Source organism: Camelus dromedarius, chromosome 10, assembly GCF_036321535.1.
Source record: "Camelus dromedarius isolate mCamDro1 chromosome 10, mCamDro1.pat, whole genome shotgun sequence".
NCBI lineage: Eukaryota > Metazoa > Chordata > Mammalia > Artiodactyla > Camelidae > Camelus > Camelus dromedarius.
This window is the reverse complement of record NC_087445.1, coordinates 58,329,683-58,353,331: the sequence shown is the minus strand read 5'-3', so window position 1 is coordinate 58,353,331 and position 23,649 is coordinate 58,329,683. Positions and strand designations below refer to the sequence as shown.

At 41.4% G+C, this 23,649-nt stretch overlaps 1 protein-coding gene across 1 annotated transcript in view; it reads left to right on the top strand.

The window, feature by feature from the left end:
* The window catches only part of SVEP1 (sushi, von Willebrand factor type A, EGF and pentraxin domain containing 1), a 162,297-nt gene that overhangs the window by 26,945 nt on the left and 111,703 nt on the right, over window positions 1-23,649 (top strand). Inside the window, exons 2-3 of the mRNA XM_010978720.3 lie at window positions 3,689-3,944; window positions 7,043-7,219. Coding sequence (XP_010977022.3) covers window positions 3,689-3,944; window positions 7,043-7,219 — 433 coding nt within the window. The remainder of the gene's footprint in view (window positions 1-3,688; window positions 3,945-7,042; window positions 7,220-23,649) is intronic.

Sequence of the window (23,649 nt, the reverse complement as noted above, 5' to 3'; positions counted from 1 at the left end):
GCTTGGGGTGGTGAAGCTTTCTAAAGGAAAATACAGGAAGAGAGAGAAGATAAGGGTTAATTCAAGGTTGTATTTTTTTTAATTGAAGTACAGTTGATTTACAGTGTCGTGTTAGTTTCTGCTGTACAGCATAGTGATTTAATTCTCCATATATATATTCTTATTTAGATTCTTTCCCATTCCAAGTTATTACAAGCTATTAAATATAGTACCCTGTGCTATACACTAGAACCTTGTTTCTCTCTTTTACGTACAGTAATTTGTATCTGCAAAACCCCAAATTCCCAATTTATCCCTCCCCCCCTTTCCTCTTTGGTAACCATAGGTTTGTTTCTGTGTCTGTGAGTCTGTTTCTGTAAAGAAGTTCATTTGTGTCATTTATTAAGATTTTTAGAAATATGAACTCCAGAATGTTTGGCCTGAACACCTGCTGCATTACGGACTACTATTTATTGACTAATATTTATGGAGTGTGTACTGTTTGCCAAGCACTGTGCTAGGCTTTGGGAATTAAGGAATTGGAAAAGAAGACCAAAATATCTGCCTTTAAGGAAGTTTATTTGGGAGAGGTCTAGGCTTCTGTTTCAAGCTATCCTTGCCTTTGTTACCTCTGAATATCTTTGGGCTGTGTTGCAAAGGGGTTAAATCATGTTGACCTTCATCTCTCCCACCCCTGCCTTTCATCTCTAGACCTTGCCTCTCCCTCTAAATAAGGTGGGGGTGGCAGGGTTCCAAAAGAATTTTTTCCACCTACTTTCCCAGCTATCACTAGATTCCAAAAGGAAGAGAAGCTGTTTGTAAAAAAAGAAAATATTTTGCTGTCAATTCAGATTTTTTCTTTAAATTCTTTGTTTTTCTAATACTGTCATTTCTACATTGAGGCCCCACCGCACCAGATGACAGTTAACTCCATTGCTTGGTACTTCCAAGCAAACTCAACATCAGAGACTTCTCAAGCACTTCCCTTTTGAAAACTGAGCCACAGTCAGGAATTTCTTCCTCTTTCCTTTCTCCTTCTAGTTGAGTCTAAGCTTTGGAGCTTCTGCAGAGCTGAAGCAAAGGCGGAGATGTCCGCCTCTCAGCTCAGACATACCCTGCCTGTCCGGCCTCTGGAATTGTCTCAGTCGTCTCGCTGATGGTCATGGTGATCATCGTTGGGCATCCGCGTGTGGGTTTGTCAGCTTTGTCGCCCTTGGTGCAGCGATGTCCTGGGGCTTCCAAGATCTGTTCATATTGATACTGCCTGAGAGAGACACGTCTCCCATGGTCCATGCTGTCACCCACCGCCACATCCTTAATATTGCAAAACTCCTTCAGGAGTCTTCGTATTACACTGGCTTTCTCCTAAGCCTCTCTAGGAATACAGAAGTTTCATCAGATCCTCTCCCCTTTAATAGCCCACACAGTTATATTCTATTGTCCCCATCACTGTGGCACTTCTGAGGGACTTGCCCGCTATCCTGAACATCCACATAGAAAGAGGGCCCACAGATCCCTATACCCACCCCTGTAAAGGAATGTCAGTCATCTCACCTTCTGTGATGAAGTTGGGTGGTGTGCAGAGATGGGTGTAGAGCACAGAGCCTCACAGAGACATCTAAAATGTCTTGATCTCCTCTGTCTTTCTCTTCCCCTTTTCAGGGATTTTTTTCTTGTCTGGAGGGAGGAAATACCTCACACTTACCAAGTATTCATCCCACGTCTTCCTGTCCTTTGTCCAGAGGCCAGCTTTTTAAGCTTCGAGAGCCCAGAGTTTTGATGTAGACAGTAAACAGACAAATCCTATTATGATTAGTTTATGCCAATAAATTTGAAGCTAAAGGGAGGGAAAAAAAAAACACCAAGAATTTTGAGATCATTGATTGGGATCTTTGGTGTGTGTATTTGGAAGATGTGTGTTTGTATCTCATGTTATTCTGCCAAACACACCTTCCTTCTGTGCTGTCTTCAGTATGGTCCCGTCACACTATTTGTTCTCCTTCATTTTACTTGATTTTTGAGGAGTGTAGTGAAGTGTTTGAATACCTCTTCTCAAATTGCTGGCTTTCCAGATGGTTACCAGAGTAATTTTTAGTTTAATTGTCTTTAGATTCAGATTTCAGACAGAAAACAAACCATGGTTACCAAAAGGGAAAGGGGAGGAGGAGGGATAAATTAAGGAGTTTGGGATGAGCAGATACAAACTATTATACACAAAATAAACAGCAAGGACATACTGTACAGCACAGGGAACTATATCCAATATCTTATAATAACCCATAATGGAAAAGAATATGAAAAAGAATATATATATGTGTAACTGAATCACTTTGCTGTACACCTGAAACTAATACAACATTGTAAATCAACTTCAATTAAAAAAAAAAGACTTTAAAACTAAGAAAAACCCCAAAAAACAAAACAACAACAAAAAAAACCAAAACCCTTAATCCAAGTGCATTCATTACCTGATTTCTTAAAAATTGAGTTTAACAGCTTTATCTTTAGCTCACAAACACTAAAGAAAATTGGCAGGAATTATTGAATTAGAATAAATGCCTGTTGATTATACCATAATGAAGTATGCTTTCTTACAGACACGAATCTTCTAACATGAGAGAATCTGGACCTTATAGCTGAGTCTTTCCCCTAAAATAAATTGAGGCAAAGTTATTTTTTAAACTATAATATCTCCTTTTAACTTTAACAGAACATAGATTATGATAATTGTTCTTCCTAGCTATCTTCTGAATGTAGTGTTTCTTGAATCATTGCGTAAGAAACATGGAATTTTTTCTAAGAACCTGCCAGAAAATATACCCTTCTGCTTCTTTCCCTCTCATATCCATTTCTAATGAAAAGCAGTGACAGCAAATTTAGTTATAAGCCAAACTCATCACTGGATTTCTTGTGCTTTTACAGTTTGATGTTACAAAGCACTAATGGCAATAAATACATGCTTTTTTTAAAAGGGTTTTTTTTCCCCTTTATCTACAGAGAAGGAATAACATATAACATTAGAAAGCATAACTCGCTTGTCCTAAAATAATAACACCCGATTGTTGAATGGAGTGAATCCGTATTTCCTCATGAAGAGAAGATACCACCAAAAACAGCCGATTTTGTGCTAATCCTGGGTGGTCCAAAAAAGACAAAATATTGAATTAATTCTACAACTTTGGAGGAGCAGTGGAAAAACAAATATAGGAAGCAAATGAGCCATTATTAGCTCTGGAAATGACATATTCTGTGAAATTTTCTTCCAGTTCGGCTGTTATGGTAAGATGATGAGGTGGTCGAGCTCGGTTGGTTAAGTGGGTAGATAGATAGAGGTGCTAGGAAGTAGATACATGGGACTTAGATTTGGTCTATACTTTGAGCCTGAAAGTTGATGAAAAGTAGTCTAAGAATAATTGATATATTAATACAAATTCACTCCATAAACATTTGTTGCTCTTTGTCAGCAAGCTTTATGGCAATGAAGATGATGATGATAAATTTTAAATGCTTTTAAGGTTTATTGTGGTTCTGGGAGAAACCACCCCCAGAAGAGAGGCTCTGGTCTGTGTCTTTCTGTTTTACCCTCACTGATCAGTGTTCCATTCCTCACTCTTGTGGAATGTTACTCACAAGTACTCACCTTGTCAGGGAGGCACATAGTAGGTCAACCCAATACAACCTTATGCTGACATTCCCTATTTCATTACAGCAAATTCTTCGTCATTCTAGAGAAAACTCAACGAAAGTTATCTTCCTCATCACCGATGGATACTCCAATGGGGGAGATCCTAGACCCATTGCAGCATCACTGCGAGATTTTGGAGTGGAAATCTTCACTTTCGGCATATGGCAGGGAAACATTCGAGAGCTGAATGACATGGCTTCCACCCCAAAGGAGGAACACTGCTACCTGGTCCACAGTTTTGAAGAATTTGAGGCTCTAGCTCGCCGGGCATTGCACGAAGGTAATGGAAGCCTAATGGCATAACACGGTGCCTTTAAATGGGAGTTCCTTCTTGCTTACTGCTTGAAACCCACTGCACACCAAGCCCTGTGAGGTCTTTGCTGAGCATGATGCCCGTGTGTCCTTTGTGTATTATGAGATACGTTGAACTTCACAGAGATGACATTCTGACCTTGCAGCAGGAGTATTTATTTTGTTTTGTTTTACAGCTGTGATATATTTTCACTAAAATATCCATATGCTCCCACCTGGAATAGTTAGAATCAGTGGAATGAACTGAGGTGTGTTTTGAGGCCACACACAGAGTGGGAAGCCTTGACTTAGAATCCCATTTACAGTTATCTGGAATGAAGTAGAACTTCAGAGATACGCAGAGTGAATCTCACCAGAATGTTCCCAGAGATATACAGGGAGATTATTAGGGACAATAAATACTTAACACACCCTTCTTGACCTGACAATTTGAAGATAGGCTTATGTAAAGCTGAAGAGCAGTGCCAGCAACAGAATGGCATCAGTAAATCCACTCATTCAAGTTTTTTTTTGGGGGGGGGGGGTGCTGGTAATTAGGTTTATTTAATGGAGGCACTGGGGTCTGAACCTTGGCCCTTGTGCCTGCTAAGCACATACTCTATCACTGAGCTATACCCTCCCCCCTCAAGTTCTTTGTGTATTACTTACAAGGATGTTTAGTTGTGTGGCTTAAGTCAGATGAACTTCCAGGCGTGATATGGGCGTTTGTCTTGGTGATCCAGGGGAGCAAGGGCAGACTGGGAGGAGGCAGTAGGAGATCGAGCCTCAGCTCGAAGCCATGGAGCAAATTAGACTTGACCTCTGCAGGTATCCACGTGAAAGACTCAGTCTGATGGGAAGATCATGGCAACCCAAGGTTTCCTCGCAGTTTGTAATGTTCAAAATAAGTGCATCGGCCCTCCTGTAGTTCCGTGAAAGGTGGTTAGAGCATCATCTCAGGCTGTCTATGGACATAGCAAAAAAAAAAAAAAAAAAAAAAAAACCCCGTTAGCCACCTACTAACTGAGTGGATTTTGGCAAATATTTTAATGTTTTCACTCCTTAGATTTCTTGTTAATAGAATAGGGTATAAGAATAGTACCTTCTTCATAGGATTGTTCTAAGGATTAAATGGGTTAATATGTATAGTAATTAATAGTCACTGAGGTCTTACTATACTAAGCCATTGATTACTGTCCATTATTATTATTATCTTAGGGAATTTATCTAACATCTGTGAGCTTCAGTTTCCTCTACTTTTAAAATGGAGATATTACAATATGTACCATATAGTTGTGTCAGGAGGATTAAATGAAATATTTAAATTTCGCCAAGTGTAGTGTTTGGCACGTGGCAGACGTTCAGTAGCTGGGGCATCCTTTGCTTCCCCTTTTCTCAGGGGAAGTGATACGTTGAGTGGGAAGACAGAGTGGCTGTTTCACTAGACGGGATTATGAAATTCTGGGTGTTCCCAGCTGTGTCGTAGAGGACCTGTTTCCAGTCCTACCAACTTTCTGTCTTGTAGGTTTGGGGCCTTCTATCCTAATGCGAGTTGAGTCAGAAATTGGAGGGGACAGAGTCTTCAAGGAAAGGATTTTGGTTACCATATTACAACAGGGATTTGAAAGGCGTCTCTTTTATTACAATAAACTAATACCTGAAATGTGTAAGATTCTGATTGAGTTTCCAGGTTCCATAATAAAAAATCCTGTTTTTATTAAAAAGATATGATCGGGGCAGAGGAAGTGAACCTCATTTCCCCTGCCTCTGTGTTCTCTGAAGTGCCTTTTAATCTGGATGAATCTGCTTTTGGTCTCCCGACTGTCTTGTGTCTGTGGCCATTCTCAATAGACGTAAGTTGAGGAATAACAGCTTTCCTCATATGGAGCTTGTTCACCTCTCTCTCTCCCAGACCTGAATGCCAGTGCACCAGTCTTGACAGCTCCATTTTTCTTGCTTCCTAAGTTACTCTACTGCCAAATCTACATCTCAAAGTGAAGTCCTAGATGGCCGTGTTGCAGACCTTGTACCCACACCACAGTCTTGGATGGAGCTTTAACAGACTGCTTGGCTCTCCTAGTCTCTTTCCGTTAGGGCTGAGGTCTTCCCTTTACTTCGTCCTTATCTGTTGTTGTTCAGTCTTAAGGCATAGAGACGTGTTTCATAATGGAGGCCATCACCCGTCTCCTGGCCAGGTGTTCAGTGGCGGCTCACGTGTCTTGCTGAAACTCACCCATCGGCGTTCCGACTCTGGCCCCATCACTATATCCAAGGTTATTAGCACCACGGACCTAGCAGTGGAATTTAGGCTGAGAATTTTGAACTTCTTCCACAGGGTGAATGGAACTGCCTGCCTGATTCTGGGCCATCTGTCCTTGATAAGTCATATTCAACCGTAACCTGCCCTGTTAAGTCACTTTCTGAACAGAAGCAGCTCTGCCCAAGTTGTGGAACTCCCAGCATGGCTCAGGTAGTCAGGGTGGTCTCCTTTTCCGTGACTCGTGAAAATGTATTGAAGATTGAGAAGTAAACCAGATTCTGTTACTAGAATTCTATCATTCAACTTGTGCAGCGCTGTTGTTTCAGTCTTTAATCAAGTCATTATAGCAGTCGTGCTATTTCTTCTTAAGGCAGGAGCTCACAGTCAGCACCCCAGTGCAGCAGTCAGGATTGCCGTGTTATTTATTTATTTGAACAAGGATTCTGGAAATCTGGTTGCTGCTGCCTGACCTCATGCTGGAAGCCAGGGGAATGACCTGGAGAACCGACTGTGTTACTTCCTGCTGCATCTGGAGATTCCTCGCTGGAAAGTTCTGAATTTCTGCCTGACCCTGCCTGGCCTCGAGAACTTATGATGAGGTCCCAGACTGAGCTAACTTAACCGGCTGCAACAAATTCCCAGTCTGTGATGGTGCAAATCACACACATTCAGATTTGAGTGGGAGCAGGGAGCAGTTGGAAATTAGACAGATATGAAAAGATTCTTTCCTCCGGCTTGCACTTGAGTTGTGGTAACTAGAGAGTGTACCATTTAATTGCTAATTGCATTTTTCTTTTTAATTACCCCTTGTCATGTGTTCTGGATAGATCTGCCTTCTGGGAGTTTTATTCAAGAGGATATGTCCCACTGCTCGTATCTTTGTGAAGCTGGCAGAGACTGCTGTGACCAGATGGCAAGCTGCAAATGTGGGACACACACGGGGCAGTTTGAGTGCATCTGTGAAAAGGGGTATTACGGCAAAGGTCTACAGTACGAATGCACAGGTGAGTGCCTGGCTTGTGTGTACCTGTATCAGTTGTCGGGTGTGCAGAGGACGCCGCCCAAACTCGATGGCTGATGACATAAAGTATTTATTGCTGCTCATGAGTCTCTGGGCAGCACTGTTAGTCTCAGCCGTGATGACTCGTGCATTTGTCATTGGCTATGGGTGGGGTTGGCTGCCCTGCTGATCTTACCTGAGTTCTCTTACCTGTTTGGAGAGCAGCTAGCCGGAGTCTGGTCTAAAACGGCTTGTCTGGGACCACTAGGCTGGTCTTTATGTGACCTCTTGGACTCCATCAGGCTAGTCCAATCCTCTTCATGTGGTGGTGGCAGAGTTCCGAGAGAGACTGGCCCCCTGAAGCCTATGTGCAGAATGGGGTGGGGGAAGATTTATTTGTAATCCGTCAAGAGCCAGATCACCAAAACAGGCCTCAGTCTCTGTGCGAGATGGAAGCCAGGGGGATTCTGGTCCTCAGGTCCCAGGTAACTTGTGGGATTGTCACCAAAAAAATACGACATTCACTTGATGGCCTTTTAAGTCTTCGTAAATCTCCACGAAGGGACATCCAGAAGCTCTAAAAATGCCGTCACTTCAAAATGGAGTTCTCTTCTTTGACATGTGTAGTTTTACCTCCTCTAAGTTTCCTTACCAGAGGATCTTTTTAAAAAATATTTTTAACATTTTCATATTTATTATGTTAAATATTCTATTACAAAGGCGTGAAGACAACTTAGGGATCCCTGTGTTCTGTATTATATTTTAGGAAATCTTGGCTATTTAGACGTGTCACGTGGTTTTTCTGTGATAGCCTTTCATTCGTCTGTTCTGTTTTGCTTGGAAAGCAACGTGTGCTTTAGACCTCACGGCTCTGCCAGGGTTTGCCGTTTGGGGAAAATGTATTCCTGTGGAAATTAACGCCCACCAGGAGAGCTTAAGGGCGGGAGGTTTACTTTATTCTGTCCCATGTGGCCTTTCATTGCTCATTTCACGTGGACATTATTTTATTCTGACATTTGGAGGGTAGGTAGATCTGCTCTGTAACACAGATGTGTGGTTCTCCCCGGGGAGAACCTTCCAGGTCTTCTATCTGACCTGCTTTCTCTCTTTTCTTCTCCTCGTGGGATGTTTCCTCTTGTGTTCTTCTTTTACTCGCTTTCATTCTTATTGCCCCTCATCTCCCGTCCCTTAATTTCTCCTCCGCCCCCTGGCCCTGATCCTAGTAGGCGGACGTCCTTCCTGGGTCTGAGCATCCGAGCTCGCCCAGTAGAATCACTCCTTTCTTGGCCCTGCTCCCACTCCACCCAGCAGGATTCCTCATTTAAGCAGAAAAAAGGGGGGAAAAATCAGCCCAACTGCCTCTGAGTTGGCAAAACGCCTCCTCCTGAATCTTCCCACACTTTCATCCACAGCCCAGCTTGGCACTCTCCCTGACACCCCCTCCTTCCCTCCTCCCATCCAAGCCCACCAGACCCAGGCAGAAGCTCTCATTTTCTTTGCTTCATGCTGTGGTCAGCATGTCTGCTTTCCGTGTGGTCCTAGACTGAACTGCTCCCTGCCAGCAAGCCACTGCTGTGTGGCTGCCGGGCCACCTCAACCACACCTCGCCCAGCCCCCACTGCTCCAAGGCACTGTCATCTCACATCCCAGGAGATAAGATGCGGGATGGGGGGCGGGGCAGGCAGTTCACAAACTCACTGCCCCCAGTTACCCCTGTCACTGTGGCTGCTCGTTCCAGGAGTTATGCATTCCAGTCTGTAAAATGTGTGAGGTTGGATTGGAGCCTCAGTAGAGGGGGACAGGAGCAGTTTGGCTGTTGGTTCTAGCCAAGAATACTAAGTACAGAATTCATTTATCTATCCCTTCTCTTAAATTAGTAAGCCTTCCTTACATGCAAGCTTTCAGTTAGATATGGTTCATTGATATAAATGGTTGGGATTGTCATCTTCAACATTTGTTGAAGGGATGACAGTCAGGGATGAAAGAATGGTATTGGGACATGGAGCTGTACTTTGTACACTTGCAGGAGACAGTGCTAACGACTGGCTTCCCTGGCGTGCTAGGAGCTAAGAGAAAATAAGTTCTGTCCTTCCTAGGACATGAAAGACTCATTATTAGACACTTCTCGTTTGGGAAGGCCAAAAGAAACACTAGCTCTAACTGGAAGCCGTGAGCCCCTTTTAAAATCCATTTAGTTCACAGCTGTCCCTGAGCACGGGTTCAATGGTGAGCGGATAGAGCTGGTGCCCACCTTCTTGGAACTTACGATCCAACCTCACAAATTGATTTGTAATTGCATACTGTGGTGTATGGTGTGAAGAAGGGCCTCCAGGGAGGGCTGGACTGCCATCGGTCTCTCCACTGAGATATGAAGGATGCCTAAATGAGAGTTACTGTATTGCTCCAGGAGAGGACCGGCACCTTTCATTCAGAATAGCTGGAATTCTGAGCATTTATCCTCATTGTCAAAACAGTGCCCTTCAGCAGCAAGTTACCTCCCTTTAGAGCCAAAGGAAACCTTAGCAATTATCTGCTCTAAAACCTTCATTCTGCAAAAGGAAATTGAGGTCTCAGAGAAAGATGAGTAGTTTGCTCAAGATGGCATTTCCCTGTACACCAGAAATTGACACATTGTAACTGACTATATTTCAATTTTTTAAAAAAGAAAAAAGGTGGTGTATCCTGCCATCAACCAGCAGGACCCAGAAAGGGACCCAGGACACTTTTCTCTAAGTCCTATTTCCAAGATCTCAAACTGCTTATTTTGCAGTTTTTGAAAATAGCTTCTTGTATACATTGCTTTTCAGAGACCGTAAACATTGAACTGTGCTCAGAGAGTTTAAAAGCACAGAAAGATCTGGCTCACATTCAGCCTGTGACAATTACATACTCTGTGGCTGTGGATGATTAATTCCTCCTGATTCTCAGTTTCTTTGTAAAATATGCTTAATAATGGTATAGTTTTATATATACATATGTATAATTTTATGTATATGTGTATTTTCGTTTAGTTTTCTGTATATATGTGCGCGCACACGTATGGTCAGACTATTCAAGATGACTGATCTCTTGCTCTTTGTCTGTCCTCTGCTCAACCTGCTGCCTGCTTCACCTGCACCTACTCACAGGACTGACCTTCCTGCATACTTGCCCCAGGCCCCAGCTAGTAATTGTTCTTATCAAAAGAGTGGTCAGGGGTGTGCCCTTCTGCTGGTTTCCCTAGTAACTGATGAGCTAACCAGGTGTCAATTCCCCTATTACTGCTAACCTTCCCCTGTCCCCTGGAAGCCAAGATTGTCACCATGTCCTGCCCACCATGTCCTGCCTGCTGTCAGCCACACATGGTCGGGTGTCCTTCCAGGACCTTGCTTCAAATGAGTAAGCTCCCCCATCTGTTAAACCATTGATGTCTCTGTTGCTGACTGCAAAGGCTCTTTCTCTGGTCTTGAAGCTGGGTGAGTACAGACCTTGCAGGTCTGCAGGGTGCAGCCCAACAATAGATAAATATACAATATATATATATAGAAGTATACCTATAGATGTGTGTGTGTGTGTGTGTGTGTGTGTGTGTACACATATGTATGTGTGTGTAGATGGATGGTTGGGTAATTGAGAACATACTTAGAATGCTTAGGATAGTATCTGGCACATCAATTCTTTTACCTTTAATCGTTATTGTGAGATAATATACATATTGAGAAAGCTAATGAACATTCAAATAATTATCTCAAGAATGAGATACTTGAAGGTAAGGGACGCCATGTATTTTGTAAATTCCACTCTTCTGGGCTAGAATAGTGGCCCTAACCTGAGAGCTGAGCTATGGGGAGGACAAGGAAGATCCCTGCATGCAGGTGAACGCCATCAAGAAGCCTTGCCCCTACTGAGGGTACTGCATTGACCTGATGAGCATCCAGTGAAAGTCAAGAATCCGGAGTGAGAAAGGGCAGTGGGATCACGTGCCATTGGATGTTGAAGTGGAGGTTGTTTGCCTGATTAGGGAAGAGTTACATGCTGAGGCAAGTTGTGTTTGTTAATTAATTTCATAGAAAAGTAGGATATTAGCGCTGGCTGTAAAGGTTTTTCTCACTGTTCACTTGGGAGATGGTGCAGCTCTAGCCCATGATCATATAGGAAGTTTGGGGCAGAGCTAAAGTGGAATTAAGGTCTCCCAATTCCCAGTCCGCGATCCTTTCTTTGTACTATCATGTCTCGAAGGGTACCCGTGAAACTTTAAAGAAAACGGGTCAGCACGGTGTTAACTGTGATCCCCTCCTCCTTTTCCCTCTTTGTTCTGAGTGATTGCCATTCTGGGTTGCATGGGTCCTCAGTGACCTCCCAGAGCCCTGGCCAAGGCAGTGGCTCCACTCAAAATGGCCCAAGCACCTCTGTTATGGGAAGGCTGGACAAGACCTTGATGCACAAAAAAGATTATAATAATTGTGGGTCTGTTCCGTATCATGGACATCTTAACTTGAGCCCAAGCCTGAAGATATTCTTTGGAAATTACTAACAAGTAATATTGTGTCAAAGAGTTCAGTTTTATAAGACATTATTTAATATGTTTGAACTGGTTTTTCATTTCATTCCCCTTGGCTCAAAACTTCTTTGAGTTGGTTTCAAAATAATTCTGTGCTTTTAGCTGGTGGTCTTGAAGAGAGTGTACTAATAGGTTTTACAGAAGTGAGAACCATGTTAACATGTAGTCCAGAGTAGAAGGATGCTTTGTTCACATATGTCTCCGTTCATTCGTATAATGACACTGAACACAGAAACCGTGTTTGACGGAAGTGAAATGAACACATTCTCTGAGTCGTCCAGTCTAAGAGAGGCATTGCAATCGAACAAACCCAGTTCAGCAACGAAAATCAGTTTCAGCATAATACCAGTCCCTGTCGTGCCTCCCAAGCCCTAGCTGAAATCTCTTTTCCTTTCTGTTCTTTCCTCTCAATTGTTTTTTTTGGGGGGGGGGGGGGTCATAAATCAATTCTTTATGAAAGGCTGTTGATATTTTGTTTAAAAAAAAAACCCATTTGTATGATTCAGAAATTCAGGTATGGAACTTCACTACTACTTGAGCAGGTTTAATGGGTTGAGGAAACATCCTGCTAGGATTTGTTCCTGAACTTCAGCTAAGGGAAGAGGACTGAAAAACTGGAATCTAATGAAAAGAAGGTGCTTCCAATTTCTAGCTGTAGGATTGCTATCTTCCTTCTTCACATTTAACAGAGACATTTGGACAATGGTGGTGATGATGATGATGATGTTGAGAGAGCAATAATTAACTGATGATAATAATGGTTAATATTTAAGTAGCGCTTCCTATATCCCAGCCACCTTTTCAGCATCATTGATATACATTAACTCATTTAATGTTCACAATAACTCTCTGGAGTATGTCGCATTTTACGGGCAAGGAAACTGGAAGTCTGAGAGATTATTTGTCCAGGATCACATAGCTGATAGAGCTGGTTTATGAACCCAAGCTCTCTGGCTCCAGAGTTCACAGTCTAGCCATAGAGATAGACATGCAGCAAATAAACACAATTAAAAACATAATTTCAAATTCTGTTAAGTATAAGTGTGACCCTGATGAGAGCATCAGTATTTGATCATTTTCAACACAACAGCAGCTTCGTGCAGTTCAGTCAACCCAGTGGAAAGGCAGGAAAAGAAGAGAACAAGTTACATAAAATATAACTCTGATCATGCCACACCCCTGCTGACTGTTTTTTAATTATGACTGATTATTACAGGATAAACTTCAAGCTCCTTAGCATAGCCTAAAGTTTGTATGATTTGATCCCTCTTAACCTTTTGAGCTAAAAGCTGGAGCTAGTTATCATTTGCCCCAAATAGCATGCTATTTCATTCCTCAGACCTTTTTTCATGTTTCTTCTGGTTCCCTTTCCCACCCCACCCAACTATTTTCTTTCTTTCTACTTCATCAGACTAGTGATTTAATGGACGGAGATTTTCTAGTTCACTCTGTCCCCACTGCTTGCTTCCAGAGCCCATCAAGAAAAAAGATGTAGGTAAGAGGCCAAGTTTAATTCCAGGATCTTAAATGCACAGGAACTCATCCTTGAAATCTTAGGCGATTGCATGGTTTCCTTGTCTGCCTTGGGTACCACGAGATCCTTAGCACCCAGGCACATGGTAAAGGTGTTTAAGAACGTGTTTAATTTGTTTGAATGCAAAATATTTACATTTGGCTAAGTTTTGTCAACAATAAATCAAATACAGTGTATGGTTGATTTACTAGATTAGTCATTTGTAGATCATCATAACCAGTTGTGGGTAGCCAGGGAACTCCTGTTGTAAATCCAAGCAGTTGCAGCTGTTCTGAATTTCCCCTGAAGGGGTTTGAGAGCCACAGAATACAGAGACAATAGGCATCTTGAGGACACTGCTTTGCAGCCATTGACTCCAATTTCAAGTGAGTTTGGAATGATTAGCGGATTGAAAATTATAGCTGGATGGGAGCCAAGGCTGAGGACTAGATAATGAGCCAAAGCCCCGGTTATATGATTTTCCATAAAAAGGAGGAGACACTATAGAAATGGAAACACTGGCCTCTTTAACTGGGAATGCCTTATTATACATGGAAATACATGCGCACAAATCCCCACCCCCGTCCTGCGAGCACGCACACGCTTTCCTGTCTAAGTATTATATCATTGCTTTGGAAAGAGAAAGGACAGAGAGCTCTGGAAATTCTTGAACAGGAACCAGAACATTTGGAAATCTTGTTCTCTGAGCAGAGCTTAGCTGAGTTTTCTTCCCAAAAAGCATCCCCAGCGGTGCCCAATGATAGATTTGTAAGGTGTAGGAAATTTGTACAGTGTATTCCTGTTTGCTTTTTATGAGGTAATACTGCTAGCGTGTTGACACTGGTTCCCTTCAACTTGAGGAGGACGGGTTACTGTTGCCTGGACCAAGCTAGTTTGTTCAGTTTCCCACTGAATGAGGTGGGTGTTCAGTCCATCATAATTTTATAACAGGAAAACGCATATTATTGGTCTGTAGGTATGAAACATCACCAGACTCCGAAGTCAGGGTGCTGTCTTTTTAGTTCAGGTGTTGTGTTCTTCAGCTGTGTAACTTCTGTTTGGTTCTTGCCCATATTTGCTGTCTCTTTGTTGAAGTTCTCACTGTGTTCATCCATTCTTCTCCCAAGTTTGGTGAGCATTTTATGACCATTCCTTTGAAATCTTTATCAGGCAAATTACTTATCTCTGTTTCATCACAGGGTTTTTTTTTTTCCTGAGGTTTTGTCTGATTCTCCATGTTGCTTTCTGTGCATTAAGATGAAATTGCCCCCTCTCCCAATCTGCAAGGAGAGGCCCCATGTGGGAGATGAACCTTATGGTTCATCCCTCCCCTAGGTCTTGGTTGTCTCTCTGTGATTGTCCCAGCAGCCTATTTCATTTTTAATGGCTCCCATTAGCTGAGGTTGTGCCAAGACCTGTCAGCATCCCAAAGGAGAGTTATCTCAGACAGCACCTAGGTTTAGGCTGATTGGGAGCCAGACCCTCAGGGAGCAGCCTTTAAAGTATGTAAATATCCAGAACCACAAGTATAAGACCCACTGGCCACCAGAGTTGGATGATCTGGAGGTGTCCCCTGAGTGGCAGTCACAAAATTTGGGGCGCCAGACATGTGCAAAAACTCCCCTCCGGGTGGAGATACCTTAAAAAACTAAAAATAGAGTTACCATATGATCCAGCAATCCCACTCCTGGGCATATATCTGGAGAAAACTTTAATTAAAAAAGACACTTGCACCCCAGTGCTCACAGCAGCACGATTTACAATAGCCAAGGCATGGAAGCAACCTAAATGCCCATCAACAGGTGACTGGATAAAGTAGCCATGGTGAATAAACCATGCCTTCACTTCCACTTCCTCACCCTACAATGTATCTGAACTCAAAACGTCTTAGAAGTGAGCCAGAGTACTCTATTTCCAGTGTCAGAAAATATTGAAAGATATTTCACTGAACTATGTAAAAGGCAAAACAATTTCTTTGAGGTCTTGTTTATTGTGCCTTAGTCTGAAGGATCTCCAGATACTGAGATTTTGAATTGTGCTGGAGATTTATTGCCTGGGGGCAGTGCACCAAGATTTAGAGGGGATGAAAAGTACGCACTTCTTTTGAAAAATGAACAAAGGGCAATTGTGTTAAGGTTCCAGAGATACTTTCTCTGGCGCGTCAGTTTAGGTAAGAGTCCATATGAATGTTGAGCTTTCGGAAATCTACTGTCTCAAAAGATTCATGCCACATCTGCATGCCCCTTGCAAAGTCTTTGCCTGCTTGGGTGTTCTGATTTTGCAGAAGAGGAAACAGTGTGAAAGAATTTTAAGTTTTCCGAAGATCATTCGTCTCCAGAGAAATCAGTATGCAGACCCAACTCTCTTGGAGTCCAGCGTCCGTGCTGTCTCTGCACCATTATGTCGCCTACAGTCCATCCATGGCACTCACTGCACCGTCATTATCCATCAAAGAAATGATCCAGGAATATTTTCCTGCTCTTACCAGTTGCTTCTAAGTTGTAGCTGAGCATCCCAAATATCTGGTTCCGTGGGATCGGTACAGAGGTGGTGCTTACTAAATGGTAGATAATTAGCCAAGTTTGGATGGTAGCCAGTGTTAGCAATTTGAAAATGATAGTCCAAGTGAGAGAAAAATCAGGGTCAGTGAAATGAGGGCCTGTGTAAGTATCCTATGTGCTAGGGATGCCGAGATGGATGGTTGGGTCCTTGTACAACCTTGTGTTCGTAAATAGTTATGGGCTGCAGTTAGTGGCATGAATGCTACTGATGAATCCTAGTTCTGTAACTTACTCGCTGTGTATTTCTGGACAGGTTCTTTGATCTCTGGGCATCTTAGTTTCTTAGTCTATGAAATGGGGTTAGTAACAGTAAAATTGTTATGGAAATTCAATAAGATAATGTGTATAAAAAGCTTGTGGCAGTGTATGGTGTATAGTAAGTGCTTGATTAAAATGATTATGCTTTACTAGGGGTGGTTCTCAAAGGGAGAGATTTTTGTCCCCTTGGGGACTTTCGGCAGTGTCTGAAGACGGTATCAGTTGTCACAGCTGAAAGGAGCTACTGTCATCTAGTGGCTGACGGCCAGGGATGTTGCTCAGTAGCCTAGGATGCACCAAACAGCTGTGACAAATTCCAAACAGCAACCTCTACTGAGGTTGAGACACCTGTTCTGTATTGACAGACTGAATGCTTTAATGTAAGATTCAAAAAGCATTGCTGTATCTCATTTTAAAGTTTTAGAAGAAATATCAAAGCCGTGGGATGCTCCTAGGGTTAAATGATCTCTTGCAGGTGATCATTGCAGCGTCTAATGCTCCAGCCACCCCAGGCTGCTGGTGGCCGCTGAGACACTTCCAGCCCTTCTGTGGCTCCATAATTGTGTGCTTTTGTTCCCCTTTGCCTAGACTCTCCCACGTCTCGCCTGTCTGTTCAGTTCTTCCCAGTCTCTCATGATTCTTAACAATCTCACCTCTCTTGTGAAAGTTTCCTTTTCATTCCTTCTTGCCCTGGCACAGTTGGATCTGGACTTTTTTGGTTCTCTTAACTATCTTCTTCCTGTTAACACTCAGCACATAGTATCATCATTTTGGGTGGGTTTTTTCTTTGCTATTCTGTGAACTCCTTTAGGGCAGGTTTATGTCTGTCTGCCTCTCTCTCTCTCTTTCTTTTTTTATTGCCTCTGCTACATGGCAATGGACTTGGAGTAAGCATTAATAAATTTTGAGAGAATGAATGAGTGAGTAAATAAATACAGCGAATTGCATGTTTAGATACTAGAACACAGCATATGGAAACCCTGCTTGGTCCCCACCTTCCTTCCCGGGAATTTTCCATGCCTTTTTCAGAGAAATGAAGGTGAACAAGTCTACTGACCCTTAGAAGCACTGGCTTAGAATCAAAGTAAGCCATCTGGAAGGCCAAGTTCAACAATGGGAAGTGGCTAATCACACATTTATCTCTTTCATGGTATCTAGTTACTGAGATTATTTTCCAAATGTAGTTCTAAAACCAGGCTATTGCGATGTGTGTGCATGTATGTGTGTACAGCTATTTGCATGGACTGATGATGAGTGATGGTTTGGGGTAGTGTTACAGTTCATATCACAGTCAAGACAGCATTCCAGGATATGGTGGATTTTTACCATTTAGGCAATCAGTCAACAAATATAAAGCAAACCATTATTACTGTATGTAGCATAACTTTAGTGGTTGGGAAATTTTCCATAAAAGCTTGAGATATATAGATTTTGTCAAAATATGGAAGCAGGTATGTGATCATAAATTATGAGCGACAGAATAAGTTATGAGAAAAAAGTAATCAAATACACATTATATGTGAAACACGGGGTTGTGTGTGAAAGCACACCCATAAAAATTAATAAGGCAGGGTCACTCTTTTTCACCATCAATATTTCATATATTAAGCAAAAAAGAGCTGTTTTACTATTTGCGTATGATATGATTGTTAACCTAGAAAATCCAAAGAAGTCAATGGTCTGTCACTAGAATTAATAAAATACGTTCATAACGTGGCAAGATAATTATTTCAAATCAATAAATGTTTATGGAGAAAACACTAAGTTTAAGAATGGGATGAAATCCTATTTACAATAATTTAAAAGGTATGTTTCCAAAGAATAATTTGAAAGAGAAATGTGTGACCCTCAGGAGGAACTGTAAAGTTTTACAGATATATGAATAAGAGGGTCAATTTATAAATTTATGCGGGAGGAATACCCTACTCCGGTCATTCTAATACTCATTCATATTTTGCAGGAGAACTAAGGAAAAGTGCATGTGCTCCATCTTCCCAGAAGCAGATTCCTCTGCGTTTTGTGTGTATCATTTCTTCTCTGTTGACAGATTTTTCTAGGTTGCGTGTATCAATCCATCAGTGATATTGCTCTCCATGTGTTATGTTTTTAGGGTCACCCTTTGTAGAAGCATGGTGATGTCAGTTTTTCTCATATCTTATGTTGAAGGGTGACTTCTATTTCTAGAAAACCAAAAGGAACCAAAAGGAAAATGGAAAAAAAGTAGATAATTGCCAATAAATACAGGATAACAATTTTCGAAAGGGTTAAAGCAAAAAAACCGTAAAAGCAAGTAAGCAAAAAAAAGCATTAATTAATTATAGCTCAAATGTCTTAAATCAGCCTTATGTAGAGAGATATATGGGGATGAGTGAATCATAGTGTGTGTTTCAGAATGAATATTAATGTCCTTCAAAATCATTCTCCAAAAGGGATCCAAAGTGATCTTGTCATCTACCCTACGTTAAAATATTGTCATTATTCTCATTGTTTTAAGGATCAACTTCTAGTTTTTGAAAGTGACCTATCCAGCCGTGAAGATCCTGGCACTCAGTTTTCTAGCCTCACCCCTCTGTCCTCAGGCCAGAGTGAACTCGCATTTTCAAGCTTGCCCTCTCTTGCCTCTGGATCTGCACGTGTTGGTCCCTCTGTCTGGAATGCCATCACACTGTCTCTACCCCTCCCCCCTTACTTCTCTGTTGGATTCTGGTCTGACCTCCGAAATCACCTTGACCAGCAAAGCTCACCTGACCACCCCACCCTTGTCAAGTCTGGATAACATCTCTTTCGTGTGTTGTCAATAACATGATACTTTGCCTCTTTTTAATCATCTGTTGAAAACTGCAGACAAGGCTCTTATTCTTCTCTATCCCAACTATCCTATTACCTATCATATCCTTTTCATCACTACAGAACGTCATAAACTTTTAATTTTACAGCTACTTGGCTATCAACTTGATCACCCATGTGTTGTGGTGGAAAACTGGTTCTCCAACTGGTTACGTAACATAGAGAAGTTCAGACAGTGTGACAGCCAGTAGTAATTAGCAGAATTCTCACCCGAGGATTCTCCCTCGATCTTTTGCTCCACACCCTCATTTAATGGATGAAATGGGAGAAAGGTGGCGACATAGTGAAACTGAATGTGTTGAAAGCATTATAATTGCCAGAATAAAAGACTTTCCATTTTATTTACAGATTATTCAGAAAAGAATCCAAACATTTTAACATGGGAATATGGGAGGGGAAAAAAATGAGAGGAGTACTTCAAGGTGTGGTAGACTAGACCACACAGATCATCAGAGTGAATGCCAGGTGGAACGGGTCATTCTGAATCAGATTTTAGGGAAACTCAGAAGGAAGTCGTTTAAATCTGTCTACTGGCTCCTTTAACTATCAACTATCTTTTAGGTACTTCGGAATATATGATTGTGGCACAGCGTTTGCCTGAATGTTGTTTATTATGAAATAGAGCTCTAATTACCACAAAGAAGTCCAAATGTCTGCCATGAACCACGAATTGAGGTTCATCCAGTTCTAAGCAGTTGAGATTGAATGACGTTAAAAACTGATGTGACTTACGTGATCCTGAAAATGCTAGGACTGTTCAAAACAGATTTACTTTTAGTTATGGAGGTGATGGGATTTGAACTGGGTTTGAAGGATAGGGTTAGGACAGTTAGAAATAGTGGGTACTCTTGTGGACAATGGAAAGTACAGACTTGGGATGGGGCCTGAAGTTAGCTTGTATGATGGGAAAGCAGGCTAAATCTATGGGGAATGTGGGATTCCAGGCAAGAGAGGTAAGGAGCAGGCACTTGATTTTACTGGAACTTGAGTTCCGGGCTACAGCAATGGCCTTTGGTCCATTGGCAACTACAAGCCATTGAAGATTTTTGAGCAGGAAAGTAGCATGATGAAAATCGTGTTATAGAAATATTAATTTGGCATCTGGGGCCAGAAATCACTGAATCTGAAGTAACTTAGGAGAGGTGTATGTGTAGAGGTTACAGATCAATCAAGTCATAAATAATATAGTCCTAAATTAGTGTAACAACCCTGGGCATGGAAAACAGCAACTGAGATTATCTGTATTTTCAAACCCCCAAAGTCCTTGAAGTCTTATTGAACTGAAGTAGAGGAGAAGAGAGGGAACTATCCAAGGCTGCTATGGCTTGAGACTTTACTCATAACTTACCACCCTGTGGGAGACAAATTTGACAGCAAACACCAAACTATACTCACAATCTTTCTTCCTTTCTGATTGTGAAGGTCAAGTGTTACTAGGTCCAGTGTGTACCATTTCTCTTGTTCCTTAGGACAGGCTAGTATTCATCAGATATGCATCAGTACAGTTTTGAAAGTTGTTAAAATGTTGAAATATGGATGTATTGGTTGGTAAATAGTCACCACTCCCCAGTCTCTAAAGTTCCCTTCACTGATCTGACCCCTTTTTTCCAGGCTTACTGGTCTACCCCACAACTCAGCACCTATAGGGGTAACATCGGGCAGATTAGTGGGCACGCAGAACTCTGCTGGATGCTACAGCTGATGTCTGCTCTCATTGATCAGTGATCATGCCAGTGTGGTAACATTTTAAATATTACCCCTGTGAGGGATACAGTTTTCTCCCAGATAGTTCTCAAGTTCTTTAAGTAAACGGACTTATGTTAGGCCTACACCTGTCTGACTCTCAAAGAGAGATTCACCCTTGAGATTCAAGTTGAAAGCCTGTTGCATTGAAATTTGTGGGATTTCACATTTAAATAATGATTCATGGTTAATTTTAAAAACTGCTAATACCCAGTGCTAATGAGAGTACAGAAGATACGTACTTTTATTCCTGATAATGGGATAGAAAATAATTTGACAACCAGCTAATGAGTTTGAAAAGTTAATATTATTTTGCCTAAGGAAAAAAAATTTTCGATGGATGAAAGATACAAGGGAACAAGATGATTACGGAAAAGTTGTTTATAATTATAAAAAGTCAGAATCAACTTAAATATCAAACATTAAAATAACAAACCAGAGTGGTTTAGCTTATAGTAAATTTTATTTTCTTTTTTTATACAATTCTGCGTTATTAGCTATTTTAGAAAGAATAAATAAGGTTAAAGGTAATTCTAAAATCTTCTGAGGCTTCTTCTAAAAATGCTTACCCACGAAGATTTAGTTATAAAACTTAGGATGATTTCACATTTCCCACCCAGACATAAACACCTGAAGACAATTAAGAATCAGAGTTTTCAGCTAAAAAGACTGCCGAAGTGTTCTGTACTCGGCTAGGTTATATTTGTGCGCGATATATGTGGTTGGTTATGTGTGACACTTCACGCATGCATCCTCTTTTGAACACAGTTTTTTGAGGGCTTGGTTTTTTGTTTTTTGATAGACTTGTCCTAATCCATCGGTAATCTCCTTTCTAGTCCACGCAGGTGTTGATATTTGCAACATGGCGTCCTGCAGCTAGGGTGCCATTTGCTGGTACGGTATTGCACAGTTGCCCACATTCACAATTTGGTCCAAGTAGTCTGTGTTCCAGCCAAATGAGCTAACCATCATAGGGAGGTTGGCAGGATGCTAATTCATTTTACACAGTTTCAGATGTGCAGAATCCAGGGCAGTTAAAAAGTCTCCTCATCTAATTCTTTGATGAAAATAGAAAAGATCTTGGCCATTTGAGAAAAAGAAAGTCCTTCATCTGCATGCCTTGGTCCTTGTCTTGTATTGGTAATGAGAATTGGCTCAGCGTGGGGAAAGCTGGTTTTCTTCTAGTGCAGTCAGTCCCTGGGCTCAAAATCCTAGCACCACTATTTATAGGAACAGATTCCTTATTTGGAACAAATCCATAGAGTTGAGGAGAAGCATGATACTGCAGTAATAAAGAGCCTTCTAGGGGCCCAGGTGACTGGATTGATGCTCTACCTAGATAGAGCAGAAACGAGAGCTTTTGATTTGCACAGCTCCTGGGTACCATTACCGTTTATATAAACGGACACCCTTGGAGCTGTTGCGACTGTATTCTTTAAAGAGATTCATTAACCTTCCGACATGGATTGTGCAAAGAACAGAGTTCTTAATATTTATAGAGATTTTTTAAAAATTGCTCTTAGATTATGTATAAGAAGTAATTTTGTAAAAGGCAAGGGACTGTATAATATATATTATTAATTTAAATAGTCATCTAAACAATTGGTATTTACTGGGAAAGATAGATGAGAGAGAAGGGAAATCTTTGTATTTTACAGATTCCCAACTGGTTGATGTTTTTATTTACTTCAGTCAAAAAGCTGTGTTGTCAGCTGAAGAAAAACCTTATGTTAGCACAACATGATAACTTCAAGAAGCACATTTCCAGCAATAGTAGCTGATAACCACTGTTTCCTAAAAGAGAAAGTGCTTATTTTAACTGCACCAAAAAAGAGCAATTAAGAAATAATACTTGGTACATTTCCAGGAGGGAATCATTTGGTGTTATAAAGAAAACATCGTGACAAGTCAATCCTGACCCTTCAGCATCACTTGTGAAACTTGTTCAAACCACAGTCCATTTCATCTTTTCAACTTTTGCTTGGTTTTAGATGAGGAATTTTCCCCCTTGGGAATCAAAGAAGTTGATTCTACCTCTCCCACTAGAGTTGTGCAATGCCTTTAAATAGTTCTCCTGCAGTCTGTTTTCCATTATCATTATGAATTTCACAATACATTTCCAAAATGTACTTTTGGATATTTTTATCCAAAACACTGTTCTCCAGTGTTGTAAACTCTTTATTATTCAAAAGATTTCGGAGAGCAATAGGGTAAGATTAGTTCTTCTTTATGTAATATTATTTCTTTAATAATTTATGAAATCTGTAGCTAAAATCTGACTGCTCAGATGGAAGTTTTCTTTAACTTTTTAGTATATTCTATTTATGGAATCATCAAATATGAGCGTCGGAAAGGCTATAGCCATCATTAATTGTAACTCCTGTATTTTGTAGGAAAAAAGAAAAAAAAAAGTCACCTACCAGTGACCCTGTAGCTTGTTAGTGGAGGAGCCAAGATAGCAACTCAGTTGTCAAGACTCCTAGTCTAATGTCCTTTCACTTTGCCCCTCTGGTAGTCTCTGACTTTGGTCCTCCCTCCCCACTAACCCATCCTCCACCTTCCAGTTGAGCTTGTTTTATCTTGCCCTCCTTTGATCCGCTGCTGGCTCGGGCAGTGGGATGGGCAGTGGTTGGGTCAGATAATGGAGGACTTTCTGAATTAACAAGAGTACGTTGCCCACTGAGAGAGAGAGGCATGTGCGTCTGTTACATACAGTGTGACTATATACCAGAGCAGGGGTGAGGGTGATGTGCTCTGGGGCACAGAAAAGAAGGCAACGAAATCTGTCTGAAAAAGCTGGGGAAGCTTTGAAGAACCACGTAAGTCTTGAAGGATGCTGTAGGTTCACTCTGAGAAAGGACAGCATATGCAAAGGCAGAAGCTCAGTGGAAGATAGGAAAGAGAATGAGAATATTATTTACCAAGCCCCAGAGCATCTATTGGGCATAACAAGCCTATAAAAGAAGTACAAT